General features: G+C 48.5%; 1 protein-coding gene across 1 annotated transcript in view; it reads left to right on the top strand.

The window, feature by feature from the left end:
• Nucleotides 1-15,639, top strand: part of rapgefl1 (Rap guanine nucleotide exchange factor like 1) — a 90,163-nt gene extending 74,524 nt beyond the window's left edge. The window contains exons 11-17 of the mRNA XM_033035033.1: nucleotides 1,340-1,518; nucleotides 2,385-2,475; nucleotides 6,112-6,162; nucleotides 8,304-8,391; nucleotides 9,916-9,980; nucleotides 14,274-14,328; nucleotides 15,028-15,639. Of these exons, the coding sequence (XP_032890924.1) occupies nucleotides 1,340-1,518; nucleotides 2,385-2,475; nucleotides 6,112-6,162; nucleotides 8,304-8,391; nucleotides 9,916-9,980; nucleotides 14,274-14,328; nucleotides 15,028-15,152 (654 nt within the window). The 3' untranslated portion in view covers nucleotides 15,153-15,639. The remainder of the gene's footprint in view (nucleotides 1-1,339; nucleotides 1,519-2,384; nucleotides 2,476-6,111; nucleotides 6,163-8,303; nucleotides 8,392-9,915; nucleotides 9,981-14,273; nucleotides 14,329-15,027) is intronic.
• Nucleotides 15,640-16,238: the final 599 nt, after the last annotated feature.

Below are 16,238 nucleotides of genomic sequence, written 5' to 3' on the forward strand. Positions count from 1 at the left end.
ATCCCAAGGATGAGGGGTGAACCTCATTGACACTTACCGAATAGTGAAAGGCTTGGATAGGATGGATGTGGAGAGGATGTTTCCACCAGTGGGAGAGTTTCCACGGAGGCCATTTCCTCAGAATTAAAGGATGTGCCTTTTAGGAAGGAGATGAGGAGGAATTTCTTTAGTCAGAGGGTGGTGAATCTGTGGAATTCATTGCCATAGGCGGCTGTGGAGGTAAAGTCAATGGATATTTTCAATGCGGATATTGACAGATTTTTAATTATTACGGGTGCCAGGGGTTATGGGGAGAAGGCAGGAGAATGGGGTTAGGAGGGAGAGATAGATCAGCCATGATTGAATGGCGGAGTAGACTTGATGGGCCGAAAAAAGAAAAAAATATAAAAACCACAGCAAACGGGACAAAAATTTAAAAAATGGACAGACGAACTGCAGGGGCCGCACCATTACAGCGCCGCCATTTAATAATATTATTATTATTATTATTATTATTATTATTATTATTATTATTATTATTATTATTATTATTATTATTATTATTATTATTGTCATTATTGTCATTATTATCATTATTATTATTGCACTATTATCGCCTTAAGTATTCTAGAAAGGCGCTATATAAATCCCATCCATTATTATTATTATTATTATTTATTTTTTGAGTATGTGTGTATATATATATGTATATATGTGTGTGTATATATTGTGAGTATGTATATACACACACACGGAAACTTTTTTTCTCTCTATTATATTGTTTACAGTGTACTATGTTTCCACATTCTGCTGTGCTGCAGCAAGTAAGAATGTCATTGTTCTATCTGGGACATATGACAATAAAACACTCTTGAATGGCCTCTCTCGATGCTGTAAACTGTGTACCTTTCTCCCCTGGGATAAAGGACAGTTTCAGGGACAATAACGTCACATACCCGCAGCAGACAAGGTGGCTAACCAAAACAATTCTAGTGTTCGGGCAAGAGGGACAGAGGTGTGAAAACGCACATGTCCAGATTCAGGGACAGTTTCTTCCCCCGATATTATCAGGCAACTTAAACATCTTATCACCAACCAGAGAGCGGTCCTGAAGTTCTATCCACCTCATTGGAGACCCTCGGACTATCTTTAATCGGACTTTACCGGGCTTTATCTTGCACTAAACGTTATTCCCTTTATCATATATTTATACACTGTGGACGGCACGATTGTAATCATGTATTGTCTTTCCGCTGACTGGTTAGCACGCAACAAAAAAGCTTTTCACCGTACCTCGGTACACGTGACACTCAGCTAAACGATACTAACCGTGTTACCCGGGGTTCTGACACTCTTGCAGCTGGAGCTGATCCACTACGTCTTCCGGAACGACAGCATTCGGAAACGGACGGCGAACCTGGAGCTGGTGCTGCAGCGGTGCAGTGAGGTGCAGCACTGGGTGGCCACCGAGATCCTGATGTGCGAGCGGCTGGGCAAACGCGTGCAGCTTCTCAAAAACTTCATCAACATGGCCGCCTTGTAAGTACTCGTTTGCCATCTAGGCTCGTGACTGGGGAATGGTGGGGACGAGGAGAGATGGGCACCGCGACAGGACTGTAACACCGGCTCCTGGTCTTTAGATTGGTTTAGTTTAGAGATACAGCGCGGAAACAGGCCATTCGCCCCTTCCCCCCCCGCAGCATCTATGGAGAGAAGGAATGGGTGACGTATCTATGGAGCAAAGGAAATAGGCAATGTTTCGGGCCAAAACCCTTCTTCAGACACGTTGCCTATTTCCTTCGCTCCATAGATGCTGCTGCACCCGCTGAGTTTCTCCAGCACTCTGGAGTGCTGGAGAAACTCCTGAGTGTTTTAGGAGTTTAACACTCCTAAACTCCTAAATTTTATCCAGCATCTGCAGTTCTTCCTTACACAGCATCTCTTGAGAACATGGATGGGTTGTGCTTAGGGTCGGGGCCCTTCTTCAGACTGATTGTAGTGGGCGGTTGGGGGAAAGCTGGAAGAGAGGAGGACCAGGGAGGGACAAAGCCTTGCGGGTAATAAATGGGTCGATACAGGTGAGTGGGGCTGTTGGCAGGTAGATGGTTGGGCTAAGGCCATAGATGAAAAGATGGAAAGGACACTAAATGCTGGAGCAACTCAGCTGGTCAGGCAGCATCCCTGGACAACATGGACAGATGATGTCTTGGATTGGGATTGGGATCGGGATGTTTCTTCAGACTGATTGCTGCCTGACCCGCTCAGTTGCTCCAGCACTTTGTGTCTTTTTTTTGGGGGGGGGGTTAAAACAGCATCTGCAGTCCCTTGTTTCTTCGTTGATGTGAATGTTTCTTCCCCCCCCCCCCATGCTTTATGCCGACCCTGATGCTCGTTCCCTCTTGCAGCTGCAAGGAGAAGCAGAACCTGTTCTCGTTCTTTGCCATTGTCATGGGCTTGTGCAATCCGGCAGTCAGTCGCCTCTGCCTGACCTGGGAGGTGAGTGGAACACAGCACGGCCCTCGTACACGCTCATTCATCACCCCATTTACTGAGTTCAGCAGTGATAGGAGCAGAATCGGGCCATTCGGCCCATCAAGTCTACTCTGCCAATCAATCAATCAATCAATCAATCAATCAATCAATCAATCAATCAATCAATCAATCAATCAATCAATCAATCAATCAATCAATCAATCAATCAATCAATCAGTTTTATTCGTCACATTGCACATAAAGTGCAAGTGAAATGAATTTGCCAGCAGCGGTACAATGATAAAGATCTATCTCTCCCTCCTAACTCCATTCTCCTGCCTTCTCCCCATAACCCCCGACACCCACACTAATCAAGAATCTATCTATGTCCGCCTTAAAAATGTGTACACATTATTAATTAATCTATTACAGTCGCCGACTGCCTTTGGTGTTGCAGTAACTGCAATCTGATACTGAATGGGATGAGTAGTTGAGAGGAAAATCATTTGGAGGAAGAGGTCTTCTTACTTCTTGCAGACGGGTTTAACACCGGTAGAGCTGCTGCCTCACAGCATCGGAGACCCAGCTGCGATCCTGACCTCGGGTGCTGTCTGTGTGGAGTTTGCACGTTCTCCCTGTGACCCCCTGCGTGGGGTTTCCTCCAGACGCTCTGGTTTCGTCCCAAAGATGTGCAGGCCTGCAGGTTAATTAGCCTCTGTAAATTGCTCTGAAATTCCTTGTGTGGTCCAAGGCAGAGCCCTGGCCAAACCCAGCTTTGATGCAGACCAAGAGTCCTTGGAATCCTTTCCCCCGACTGTGTGGCTCTCTCTTCAATGTGAGAGCTCCGAATGGAAAAGTGGGACTCAATAACGCAGCAAAGTTTGAGAATACATAAAGCCCTGTCCCACTGTACGAGTTCATTCCAAGAGTTCTCCCGAGTTTGCCCTGATTCGAACTCGGAGATTTACGGTAATGGCCACTCATCGGTACTCGGGGCTCTCGTGGACATTTTTCAACATGTTGAAAAATCTTCACGAGTCTTCCCGTGCTTACCTGCCATTAGCGAGTCTTCCCGAGTACCTGCCGTTAGCGTTACGAGCCGCGAAGAGACGTCCCCGAGCTCCGACGTACCCGCTACGTTCATTCTCCGTGCTTACCACGAGTTTGATTTTTTTTTTAAACTCGGGAGAGCTCTTGGACTGAACTCGTACCGTGGGACAGGGCTTATAGGCTCTATTGGTTCAGTAAATCAGAGAAAAACAAGACCGTTTGTCGAGGGGGGAGAGGAAAGTGACAGAGTGAGGGTGGCCATCTTTTGTCCACCAGCACCCCCTAATGGTGGTTCTGCCAATGGCGCTTTTACCAATCTAGATTACACAGTGTCACCCAGGGGTGGGAGATTGCAACCTTCACGTGGTCCGCCCTGTTTCGACGAATGCAATCAACCCGGTGTGCACAATCAAATAAGACCAAATAGAACAAGTTGTCCTACAACTTTAGGCTGTGCACGCCATACGCCATCACTGTGCAGGAGCATGAAGTGAGGCGGGTGCTCAGGGCGGTGAACCAGAGGAAGGCTGCCGGCCCGGATGGCGTGACGGGAAGGGTTCTGAAGGAATGTGCAGACCAGCTCTCCGAGGTCTTCACGAAAATCTTCAACCTGTCCCTGTCCAAATCCATCATCCCACCGTGGCCTGAAGTCTGCCACAATCATCCCACTACCAAAAAAGCCTGTTATCAGCGGCCTTAACGACTACCGACCGGTCGCTCTCACACCAGTCATCATGAAGTGTTTCGAGAGGCTGGTCCAGCAGCCCACCAAAGCCAGCCTCCCGCCCACCTTCCATCCACACCAGTTTGCCTACAGAGCAAATAGGTCCACTGAGGATGCCATCGCCACTGCTCTTCACACTGCACTGACCCACCTCGAACACCAGGGGAGCTATGTGAGGATGCTTTTCATTGACTTTAGCTCCGTCTTCAATCTCATCATCCCCAGCAGACTGGTCACCAAACTCATGGATTTAGGACTCTCCCAACCCATCTGCCTCTGGATCAAGGACTTTCTGTCTAGCCGCCCCCAGACCGTCAGACTGGGCCATCACCTCCCCACCCCCATCACACTCAGCACCAGCTCCCCACAGGGCTGTGTGTTGAGCCCCCTCCTCTACGCCCTCTACACCCACGATTGTGCCCCCGCCCACTCCACCAACACCATCGTCAAGTTTGCGGGCGACACGACTGTGGTTGGACGTATCTCAGGAGGAGATGAGGCAGCCTACAGGGGAGGAAGTCCAAAGACTGGCAGCGTGGTGTTCAGACAACAACCTCATCCTAAACACCACAAAAACATAGGAAATTATCATAGACTTCCGTAAGAACAGTGCAGCCCCCAAACCCCTATTCATCAATGGGGACTGTGTGGAAAGGGTCTCAGACTTCAGATTCCTGGGCACACAAATTACGGAGGATCTCTCCTGGACTACAAACACCACCACAGCAGTCAAGAAGGCCCAGCAGCGACTCTACTTTCTGAGGATCCTCAGGAAAAACAACCTGGAGGAGAAGCTGCTGGTGTCCTTCTACCGCTGCTCCATCGAGAGTGTGCTGGCGTACTGTATAACCACATGGTATGCCAGCTGCTCTGCAGCGGACAGGAGAGCCCTTCAAAGGGTCATCAACACCGCACAAAAAATCACTGGCTGCCCACTGCCCTCCCTGAAGGACATCTTCAGCTCTCGCTGCCTTTTTTTTTTTTTTTTTTTTTTTTTTTTTTTTTTAATCAAAAAATTTATTCAATTATTAAAAATAATATTTACATTACAATAAAACAAGCCAGAACCCACCACCATAATACAATACAAACATGTATCCATAATAAACTACTATACAACTATGATACAATCCTTATTGAGGATACTCTCGCTGCCTTGGCAGGGCAGCCAACATCCTGAAGGACCCTTCCCACCCTGGACACAACCTGTTCCACCTGCTGCCCTCCGGCAGACGGTACAGGTCTTTCAAAACTCGCACAAACAGACTCAGAGACAGCTTCTACCCCAATAGCCATACGTGAACTTAACAATACAAAATAAGAAATAACACTCGCATTCAACTGAATGGTTCTACCTCAGCTGCTATTGTTATTTATCTGTAATTTTTTTTTTTTATATGTGTATATTTTTACCTTTTCTTATATATTTAAAATTGCTCTTGTGAATTGCACCGTGGGATTGACTTTTCAATTTCGTTGTACCATGTGCAATGACAATAATTCACTCAAGAAGAAGAAGAAATGCTACCCAAAAATACTAATAACATCCAATATGAAAAGGTGATTTATTAATTTAGCTTGCCTTTCCAAAGCAAGATGTATAGTTAATGAAAAAACCCCAGCACATGTGGAAAATACTTTGACATCCAGCAGCATCTGTGGACAGAGAGACAGGTGAACTCTACATCATAAGCCCCCCCCCCCCCTCCTCCCCCATTCTCTGGTCTGAAGCAACAATTTCTGCTTCTCTCTCCACACACAGAGTGTTTCCAGTATTTTCTATTTTTATTTCCAATTTCCTCTATTTAGAAGATTTTTGATTTTCCAAAACAAAAATACGAAAATCCTGATTTCAACTCTTGTTTGATGTCTTGTTTGCTCCACAGAAACTCCCGACAAAATGTAAAAAGCTCTTCCAGAAATTTGAAAGTTTAACAGTAAGTAAGCTGCGTCGTCTCGCTCTGAACTGGACAGGGGGTGGTTACAGTTGCGATCTCTTTGAATCCCTCTGCTTGCCTTCAGCAGTCAGGGTCTTGAGTACAGGCATTGGGCCAGTTGCAGAGGGCCACAATTGGACTCACGAGTTCACAAGTTATAGGAGTAGAATTAGGCCATTCAGCCCATCGAGTCTACTCCGCCATTCAATCCTGGCTGATCTCTGCCTCCCCATTCCATTTTCTTACCTCCTCCCTGTTCTCTGCCTTAAAAATATCCACTGACTTGGCCTCCACAGCCTTCTGTGGCAATGAGTTCCACAGATTAACTATCCTCTGACTAAAGAAGTTCCTCCTCACCTCCGTTCTAAAAGAGCGCCCTTTAATTCTGAGGGTGTGGCCTCTGGTCCTAGACTCTCCCACCAGTGGAAACATCCTTTCCACATGCACTCTATCCGTGTCTTTCATTATTCTGTACGTTTCAATGAGGTGTGTACAATTCTGGTCATCCTGCTATAGGAGGGTTGTCATTAAACTGGAAAGTTGCAAAAATAAATTCGAAGGATGTTCCTGGGTTCGGAGAAGTTGAGATATAAGGAGCTGTGGCTTTTTTACCCCTCGAGCCTAAGAGGCTACGGGGTGACCTTGTAGGGATTGGGACGGCACGGTGGTGCAGTGGTAGAGTTGCTGCCTTATAGCGCCAGAGTCCCGGGTTCGACTCTGACTATGGGTACTTGTCTGTACGTTCTCCCTGTGACCGCGTGGGTTTTCTCCGGGTGCTCCGGTTTCCTCCCACACTCCAAAGACGTGCAGGTTTGTAGGTTAATTGGCTTGGACAGCGCCTCCTGCGAGTGTGGGGACCCAACACAGACAGTGGAGCACATAATAATAATAATAATGGATGGGATTTATATAGCGCCTTTCTAATACTCAAGGCGCTTTACATCGCATTATTCATTCACTCCTCAGTCACACTCGGTGGTGGTAAGCTACTTCTGTAGCCACAGCTGCCCTGGGGCAGACTGACGGAAGCGTGGCTGCCAATCTGCGCCTACGGCCCCTCCGACCACCACCAATCACTCACACACATTCACACACAGTCACCAGTTGCCCCAAACACCGGCCACCGAATGGTGAACGCGGTCTGATTGACCTGGACGATGACACGTTGGCCTGGCTCGCCTCAACCGAGCTGCAGGTCTAAAAGACATACAACAGAAGAAGAAGAAGTCTTGGTATAAATATAAATTGTCCCAAGTGTGTGTGGGGTAGAGTTAGTGTACATGGTACGTGAAACCACCATTATATGGCGGTGGTGGAATATTTAAAGTCCACCGAAGGTACTTCTCACTTCCCATCCACCTGGCTGTTGTTTCCAGTATTGGTCACTTCCCATGGACTTTGGATCAATTTCAACCAGGCTCCCGCTCGCTCCGGCCCAGCTTTAATAACGGGTGCAAGGCTTTGTACTGGGAAACCCGAGTTGAATAATTAGCAGGGCGACCGATTCCGTAGTGGTTACAGGGCCCTGGTGAGACCACTCCTGGAGTATTGTGTACAGTTTTGGTCTCCAGATTTGAGGAAGGACATTCTTGCTATTGAGGGAGTGCAGCGCAGGTTCACAAGGTTGATTCCCGGGATGGCGGGACTGTCGTATGTCGATAGAATGGAGCGACTGGGCTTGTACACTCTGGAATTTAGAAGGATGAGAGGCGATCTTATTGAAACATATAAGATCATTAAGGGATTAGACATGCTAGAGGCAGGAAACATGTTCCAGATGTTGGGGGAGTCCAGAACCAGGGGCCACAGTTTAAGAATAAGGGGTAGGCCATTTAGAACGGAGATGAGATAAAACATTTTCACCCACAGAGATGGCAATCTGTGGAATTCTCTACCTCAGAAGGCAGTGGAGGCCAATTCTCTGGATGCTTTCAAGAAAGAGTTTATCTAACTCTTAAAGATAGCGGAGTCAAGGGATATGGGGAGAAGGCAGGAACGGGGTACTGATTGTGGATGATCAGCCATGATCACAGTGAATGGCGGTGCTGGCTCGAAGGGCTGAATGGCCCACTCCTGCACCTATTGTCTATTGTGCCATTGTACATGAGAGCTGACAATGTGAACACTTTCCTGTCTTGCAGGATCCCTCAAGAAATCACAAAACCTACAGAGACACCATTGCCAGGATGAAGCCTCCTATTATTCCTTTTGTCCCCCTGCTACTGAAAGGTGAGACAACGGAGCTGCCCCTATCACCAATCTCCTCTTGGCTGCGTCCCCAACAAATGCCACAGCATCGAGGTGCTGTATCTTTGCGGAAACTCTTAGAAAGAGGTGTCAAATGAGTTCCATTCTGCAGAAGTGTCTCGACCTGAAACGTCACCTGTTCCTTTCCTCCAGAGATGCTGCCTGACCCGCTGAATTACTCCAGTATTTTGTGTCTATTGTCCATTCTCTAAAGATGGATGCAAAGTGCTGGAGTAACTCAGCGGGTCAGGCAGCATCTCTGGAGAAAAAAAAGGATGGGTGATGCTTCGGTTCGGGCATTAGACTTGTCAGTCTGAAGAAGGGTACCGACCAAAAACGCCACCCATCCCTTTTCTCCGGAGATGCTGCCTGATCTGCTGTGTTACTCCAGCACTCTGCTTCTATCTTTGGTATAAACCAGCATCTGCAGTTCTTTGTTTCTAAGTTCCATTCTCTTCTCTTCCTTGGGACTGCAGCTGCTGCACAGTTTTCTTTGTTAAACTGTTCTCCGACAATGTAGATGGCCACTCAGCCCATCGAATCTATCCTGACCCTCAGTTCAATCCCATCCCCCACATTAATATCCCGCCATCCTGTTCCTATCTCCTCCACCCAGAGGCACTTGGTTACAGCCGCTAATTGAATTTCCGACCAGCGACTCTTTGGGGGGGGGGGTGGGGTAGAGACCCACATGGTCACAGGGAGAATGTGCACACTCCACACAGAAAGCAGCATGGGTCAGGGTTGAGACAGGTGGTTGGGTCCACGGAGGCAGCGGTACTAACTGCTACACGACCATGATCCTGGGGGGGGGGGGGGGGATGACAGCTGCCCTCTTTGTCCACATCAGATGTCCACCAGACCAACGGCAACCCTGTGGGAGGAGAATATTGTCGACAGAATGATGCCAGAGCACTGGAGAAGCAACAGGGGAGTCCCAGTGTCAGCACTGGGGTCACAGTGTAGGACCTTCACTGATATAGATGATGAATAGCTCACAAAAAAAGATTTGCATTTCTGTAGCACCTTTCACATCCATTTCAGGACATCCCTACCTGCTTGATAGACTAAATATTACAGTAGATGGGAAGCTCCTGAATTGTCCAGTGTCCAGACCAGGGGTGGCACGATGGAGCAGCGGTAGAGTTGCTGCCTTACAGCGCCAGAGACCTGGGTTCGATCCCGACTACGGGTGCTGTCTGTAAGGAGTTTGTACGTTCTCCCCGTGACCGCGTGGGTTTTCTCCGGGTTCTCCGATTTCCTCCCGCACTCCATGGTCATGCAAGTTTGCAGGTATTTAAATGGCTGCAGTAGAAGATTGTAAATGGTCCCAAGTGTGCGTAGGATAGGGCTAGCGTGCGGGGATCGCTGGTTGGCGCGCACTCAGTGGGCTAAAAGGGCAGGCCGTATCTCTAAACTAAACGAAATCTAAACAGTCACAGTGTTCACCTTATTGGCAGTTTACCGCAGAAATCTCAGTCATTTTATCTTTCATGCTTTTTCCAGACATGACTTTCATTCACGAAGGCAACAAGACATTCCTGAATCAGCTGGTGAACTTTGAGAAAATGGTGAGTAGTTCTTTTATTGCTCTGGAATAAAACAGCAACAGTTTCCACACTGCCGCACCTAACCGCCCGAGAGTTTACTGGGCAGTGTTTTAGTACACTCCACCATCCTATGATCGGATGTACCATGGACTCAACTCTGTACTGCTCTATTTCACAAATGGGCAAGATTCTGGCACAGTCTAGCACTGTACACCACACAATGTCCAAATGCACAGTATTCTAACACTGTAGAATTCTTTGCCACAGAAGGCTGTGGAGGCAAAGTCAGTGGATATATTCAAGGCAGAGATAGATAGATTCTTGATTAGTATGGGGGGGGGTCAGGGATTATGGGGACAAGGCAGGAGAATGTTTTGTTTAATCAAAAATAAAATATTTAATTACTGTCACGATCCAAAACCAAACCGTGGTGGCACGCCCACCACCGTATTACAAAATCACCAAATTATTCAGACACTAGATTTCCAAACATATGTTACAATCTTTACAAATATATTAAATAACTACGATACAACTATGTCCCTCTCTAACACCACCCGGGCGCGGACGTAGCCCCGGTAAAGGGGCAAGCATCAGGTTCGGGCGAAGCCCTCTGGTGCCGTGACTGGCGAATGGCCAGCTTGGCCAGGCCGGAGAATGGGGTTGGGAGGGAGAGATAGATCAGCCATGATTGAATGGCGGAGTAGACTCGATGGGTCGAATGGCCTAATTCTACGCCTATCACTTATGAGTACACTATCCAGTATACAAATGAACAGTGTGCTATCATGCTGTACTGTTCCAGCACACAGTACGCTATCCGCACCCAATGTATAATGTTCAGGCACACGTCCAAGTGAACTATCTCCTGACACAATGTCACCTAGTTCCTTCATATTACAACGAAAGGAAGTAAGATTTGTTTTGTTTAGTTTCGTTTATTGCCAAGCGAGCCTTGGTACAGTGAAAATCTTCAGTGAAAAGACCAGAGTGAAAATCTTTACAGTGAGAAGGCTTGAATGGCACAACTTAGTTCATTGAGAGAGGCAAAACTATTCAGACACCTGAAGATCTCTACATAATAACACTGCAAGCGGCTGCTAATCACTGTGTTATGGATTTTTCAGACAGTCACGATCTGTTCAAGAATTTAGACTTCGAATTGGTCCCCAGAGACACGTATAGTGATCAATAATGTATGAGAACACTGCAGTTTCTCTATGGCAGCTGTTATATTTTTAATACTGATTTAATTTAAGGAAACCTTTCCCTTTTGCCGCAGGGACAGAATAACACAGCACAGAAAGTTCCCAATAGTGAGGTATTAATCTTCGCTAAGTTATCGGTTCAAGAAGCACAATTGTTCTCAGGAACAAGATAAAATTAGCTGTTTTTTTTTTAAAATTAAGACTTCGGAGTCTCCGGACTAGTGGGAGAGTCTAGGACCAGAGGCCACAGCCTCAGAATTGAAGGACGTTCCTTCGGAGGAAGGAGATGAGGAAGAATTTATTTTGTCAGAGGGCAGTGAGTTGTGGAGTTCATTGCCACGGAAGGCTGTGGAGGCCAAGTCAAGGGATGTTTTTAAAGGGCCTGTCCCACGAGCATACGACTCCATGCGGCAAGCGCGACCCAACGTGGTCGCTTGAGCCGTACGGCCTCGCGGGGCCGTATGTGGTTGTGCGGAGCTGGTCCCGACATCGCGCGGGGCTCCGAAAAACTGACCGTGTTCAAAAGTTCCGTGCAGCAACGGCCTGCCGGCCCGCAGCCGCCTCGACGCCGTACGTCACGCGCGAACTTCCCGCGGACTTCGCTCGAACTGCACGCCACTCACTCGACCTCGCTTCCGGTTTGGTCGCGTTTGCCGCATGCAGGTCGCATGCTCGTGGGACAGGCCCTTAAGGCAGAGATTGACAGATTCTTGTTCAAGAAGGAACTGCAGATGCTGGAAAATTGAAGGTCGGCAAAAGTGCTGGAGAAATTCAGCGGGCGAGGCAGCATCTACGGAGCGAAGGAAATAGGCAACGTTTCGGGCCGAAACCCTTCTTCAGACTGACTGACAGATTCTTGATTGGCACTGGTGTCAGGGTGTTATGGGGAGAAGGCAGGAGAGTGGGGTTGAGAGGGGAAGATAGGTCAGTCACGATTGAACGGCGGAGTTGACTTGATGATGGGCCGAATGGCCTAATTCTGCTCCTATCGCCCATGAAAACGGCAGCCGTACCTGTGAGTTTGGCGGTGGTGCGGTGAATGAACATCCGTGGCGATCAGGAATAGGGAGCAAGCAGCCACTGTCAGGGATCATAAACGTTGACGCCAGTCCCACTGCATTCATTTCACTGAACTGATCTCCTGAGACCTCCGCTATTGAGCGCTCTGTGTGGAAACTCATGGAGGAAACAGTTTGTCTGCTCTTCCAGCTTAACACAGCGTCCTCAAGGGCTGGAGGATGATTCAGTGTGACGGCTAAATGGATTGTTCCCCTGGCAAGCGACTCTCCACAGCTCAAGCTGTTCCAGCTGCAGGCTGTCGGTATTTTACAGGCATCCTGTTGTACAACAGAAGGATGCACTTTAGTCGGAAGGAACTGCAGATGCTGGACGTGTGAGCAAAACCCAAAGTGCTGGAGGAACTCAGCAGGTCAGGCAGTATCTGGGGAGGGAATGGATAGACAACTTTTTAAGGTCTGAAGGAGGTTCTCGACCCGAAACTTCACCTATTCCTTCACCCCAGAGATGCTGCCTGTTCTGCTGAGTTACTCCAGCTTTTTGTGTCAATCTTTGGTTTAAACCAGCATCTGCAGTTCCTTCCTACACATTTCAGGTCGGGACCCATCTTAGAAACATAGAAAATAGGTGCAGGAGTAGGCCATTCGGCCCTTCGAGCCTGCACCACCATTCAATATGATCATGGCTGATCATATGATCTTCACACTCGCAAGGGACAACCTTCATACGACAACTTGCATTTCTACAGCACTTCTAGCCAGTAAATCACCTCACCTGAGTGTCATCAGATGACAGTGGTATCAGGTCAGGTCGGGGGGGAGTTCCCCCGCCAGGGGTACCATGTAATCCCGTGCTACCTGCTCCATGGTCTTGAGACTTGAGAATTAAGGGACAGAGGTTTAGGGGTAACATGAGGGGGAACTTCTTTACTCAGAGAGTGGTAGCTGTGTGGAATGAGCTTTCAGTGGAAGTGGTGGAGGCAGGTTCGATTTTATCATTTAAAAATAAATTGGATAGTTATATGGACGGGAAAGGAATGGAGGGTTATGGTCTGAGTGCAGGTAGATGGGACTAGGGGAGAATAAGTGTTCGGCACGGACTAGAAGGGCCGAGTTGGCCTGTTTCCGTGCTGTAATTGTTATATGGTTATATGGTCGGATAGTCGGCGACTAAACCGTCTCTCCCACCTGGTTTGCCAGGTGAGGAGGGGGCTGTGGACCCCCAGCAGGGCCAAAAACAAGACCTGCCAAAGGGCGGGATGAGCTTCTAGCGAGCCAACGGCCATCCACACTTCAGTGGAAGTTGCGATCACTGTCGTACACGGCATTGTAAAGAATGATGATAAACCACACACACAGGAACTGGAGGACAGAGATGTGTGGTGGTGCGTCCGTCACCGTTCCCGTTGGAAACCGGCACCACTGCGTCGCTAATGTTTTCAACTATGATGAGATGACAGTTACGGCAGCATAGTGGCGCAGCGGTAGATTAGCTGCCCTAAGGGCCTGTCCCACTTTCACCACCTAATTCACGGCCTCTGCCGAGTTTGCCCTTGACTCATACCCGCAGCATGGTCGTCACGAGGTCATAGGCAAGTCATAGGCAGGCCGTGATGCTAGTCGTAGGTACTCGTGGCATCAGGTAAGTCGGGGCGTTTTTCTAGCCTGATGAAAAATGTCCACGAGTAAAAAAGGTTGTGAATTAGGTTGTGAAAGTGGGACAGGCCCTTTACTGCCCCCCCCCCCAGACCCAGCTTTGCTTGTGACTACGGAACTGTCTGTACGGGGGTTGTATGTTCTCATTGTGACCACGAGGGTTTTCACCGGATTCCTTCCACATTCCAAAGATATACAGGTTTGTTGGGGCAAAATTGGGTTTGGTAAGGTGTCCCTAGTGTGTAGGATAGTGCTAGTGTATGGGTGATCGCTGGTTGGCCCGGACACTGTGGGCCGAAGGGCCCTTTTCTGCTCTGTATCTCGAAAGTGAAGTCTAAAGCTGACCAAGAGCAGGAGTTTGCCGCTAATGTCAAAATAAAGATCTTGAAATGTTAATGTTGACCAACAATCTTGTTCACCTCTCTCTCTCACAGCACATGGTCGCAAATGCAGTACGGACCTTGAGGAAGTATCGCAGCAGTCCGCTCGGTGAGTGACCAACACAATCTAAAGGGGCAGGGGGTTTTACAAGAACATGCACATGTCAGCTTCAGTGGGAACAAGAGGAGTCCCCGTAAGGGATTCTTGATGGGGAACCAGGGCCCATGGTTGACAGCTATGAGGAATGGAGTATTTTCTAATACTGGGGGAACTCAGCAGGTCAGGCAGCATCTCTGGAGGACGTGGATAGGTGGGTCACCTGAAGGGCCCCGACACTAAATGCCCACACGTGCCGACAAGATTCATGTTCTGCAGTTCCTTGTGTCCTTTCTCTTCCTCCCTCCCTCTGCCCAGTTAGACGAAGAGCACAGGGAGGGGAGAGGGAAAGAGAGGAGAGAGGAGAGCGCGCGAGATATTGAGAGAGAGAGAGAGAGAAGAGAGGAGAGAGAGAGAGAGAGAGAGAGGAGAGGAGAGAGAGAGAGGAGAGAGAGACGAGAGACGAGAGAGAGAGAGAGAGAGAGAGAGAGAGAGAGAGAGAGAGAGAGAGAGAGAGAGAGAGAGAGAGAGCGAGAGAGAGAGAGAGAGAGAGAGAGAGAGAGAGAGAGAGAGAGAGAGAGAGAGAGAAGAGAGAGAAAGCTACTCATCCCCCACCCCCCCCCCCCCCCCCCCCCCTTCTCTCTCTTTCTCTCTCACTCCCTCTCTGTCCCATTACTGACTAACTTTTCTTCCTCGTTCCTCTTCACACAGTCCTGGAGTCGGAATCAGCTGCGAGCCACTTCCAGATTAAGGCGTACGTGCGCCAGCTCCAGGTGATCGACAACCAGCAGTTGCTGTATGATCTGTCGTACCGACTCGAGCCCAAGGACCCGTGATCCCTGGAGCGTCTGCTCCTTGCTGCTCCCAGTCTGCAATGCTAGTCGATGGCGTTGGAAGTGTATGTGGCTGTGCCACTGCTGACCAGAACCTACTGTGTGTAACCGTGTAGAACCATCAACCTGACCAAAAGAGCCCTCTCTGCACCGGCTTCATGATGCACTGCCCACCAGCCCTCACCATGAGGTGGGCCCCATGGCTGACTCCTTCATGAACAGATCCTGGGCCAGCACAGGACAGCAACACCTGCTCTATGCTCTGTTTCCAACCCAGGAATTGCATGCACTGATATCGTAAGCTGCAAGCTATTTATCATTCTGCTTCGCTAAGCCACGGAACAATTCTTGTCAAGCAAAACTTGATTGAACCAGAATCAGGAATTGGAGCAGACGGGAGGGGATGTGTGTACGTGTGCGTGTATGTGTGCGTGTATGTCGTGTGCGTGTGTATGTGTGCGTGTGTATATGTATGCGTGTGTATACGTGTGTACGTGTGCGTGTGTGCACATGTACGTGTGTGTGTGTGTGCAAGTGTATACGTGCATTTCGTTGTCTCTGTACTATACACTGACAATGACACTTAAAGTTGAATCTGAATCTGTGTGTATGTGTGTGTACGTATGTGTGTGTGTGTGTACGTGTGTGTGTGCACATGCATGTGTGTATGTGTGCAAGTGTATACGTGTGAATGTGTGTGTGTGTGTGTGCACATGTACGTGTGTATGTGTGTGCAAGTGGGCCTTTGGGAATATCCACATTTCCATGTTGGGTTGGGTTTGGTGACTGTGGGCCTCATTCCAAGGTCTTCATCCCTAGACGGTGTCTCCCTCTGTTGGCAAGGAGTAGAAGGTGCAAGTTTTAAACCAGTCCCTTGCGAGCTTCGACTGCATCATTACTGTTGTGAATCCAGCGTGCAGTTTCCCTTCGTTCCCTCAGCCGCCATTTAAAAATATATATTTTATTCGTATTTCCCCCCTCACCGCGCCTCCCACTATAGTGACTGCTCCAGTTGTATGTCCACCCACCAGTCTGACTTTTCTGGGCCACTCAGACATGGGTGAGGGTGACTGGAAGAGTGTTGAGGAA

The sequence above is a fragment of the Amblyraja radiata genome, chromosome 16 (genome assembly GCF_010909765.2).
Source record: "Amblyraja radiata isolate CabotCenter1 chromosome 16, sAmbRad1.1.pri, whole genome shotgun sequence".
Taxonomy (NCBI): Eukaryota; Metazoa; Chordata; class Chondrichthyes; order Rajiformes; family Rajidae; genus Amblyraja; species Amblyraja radiata.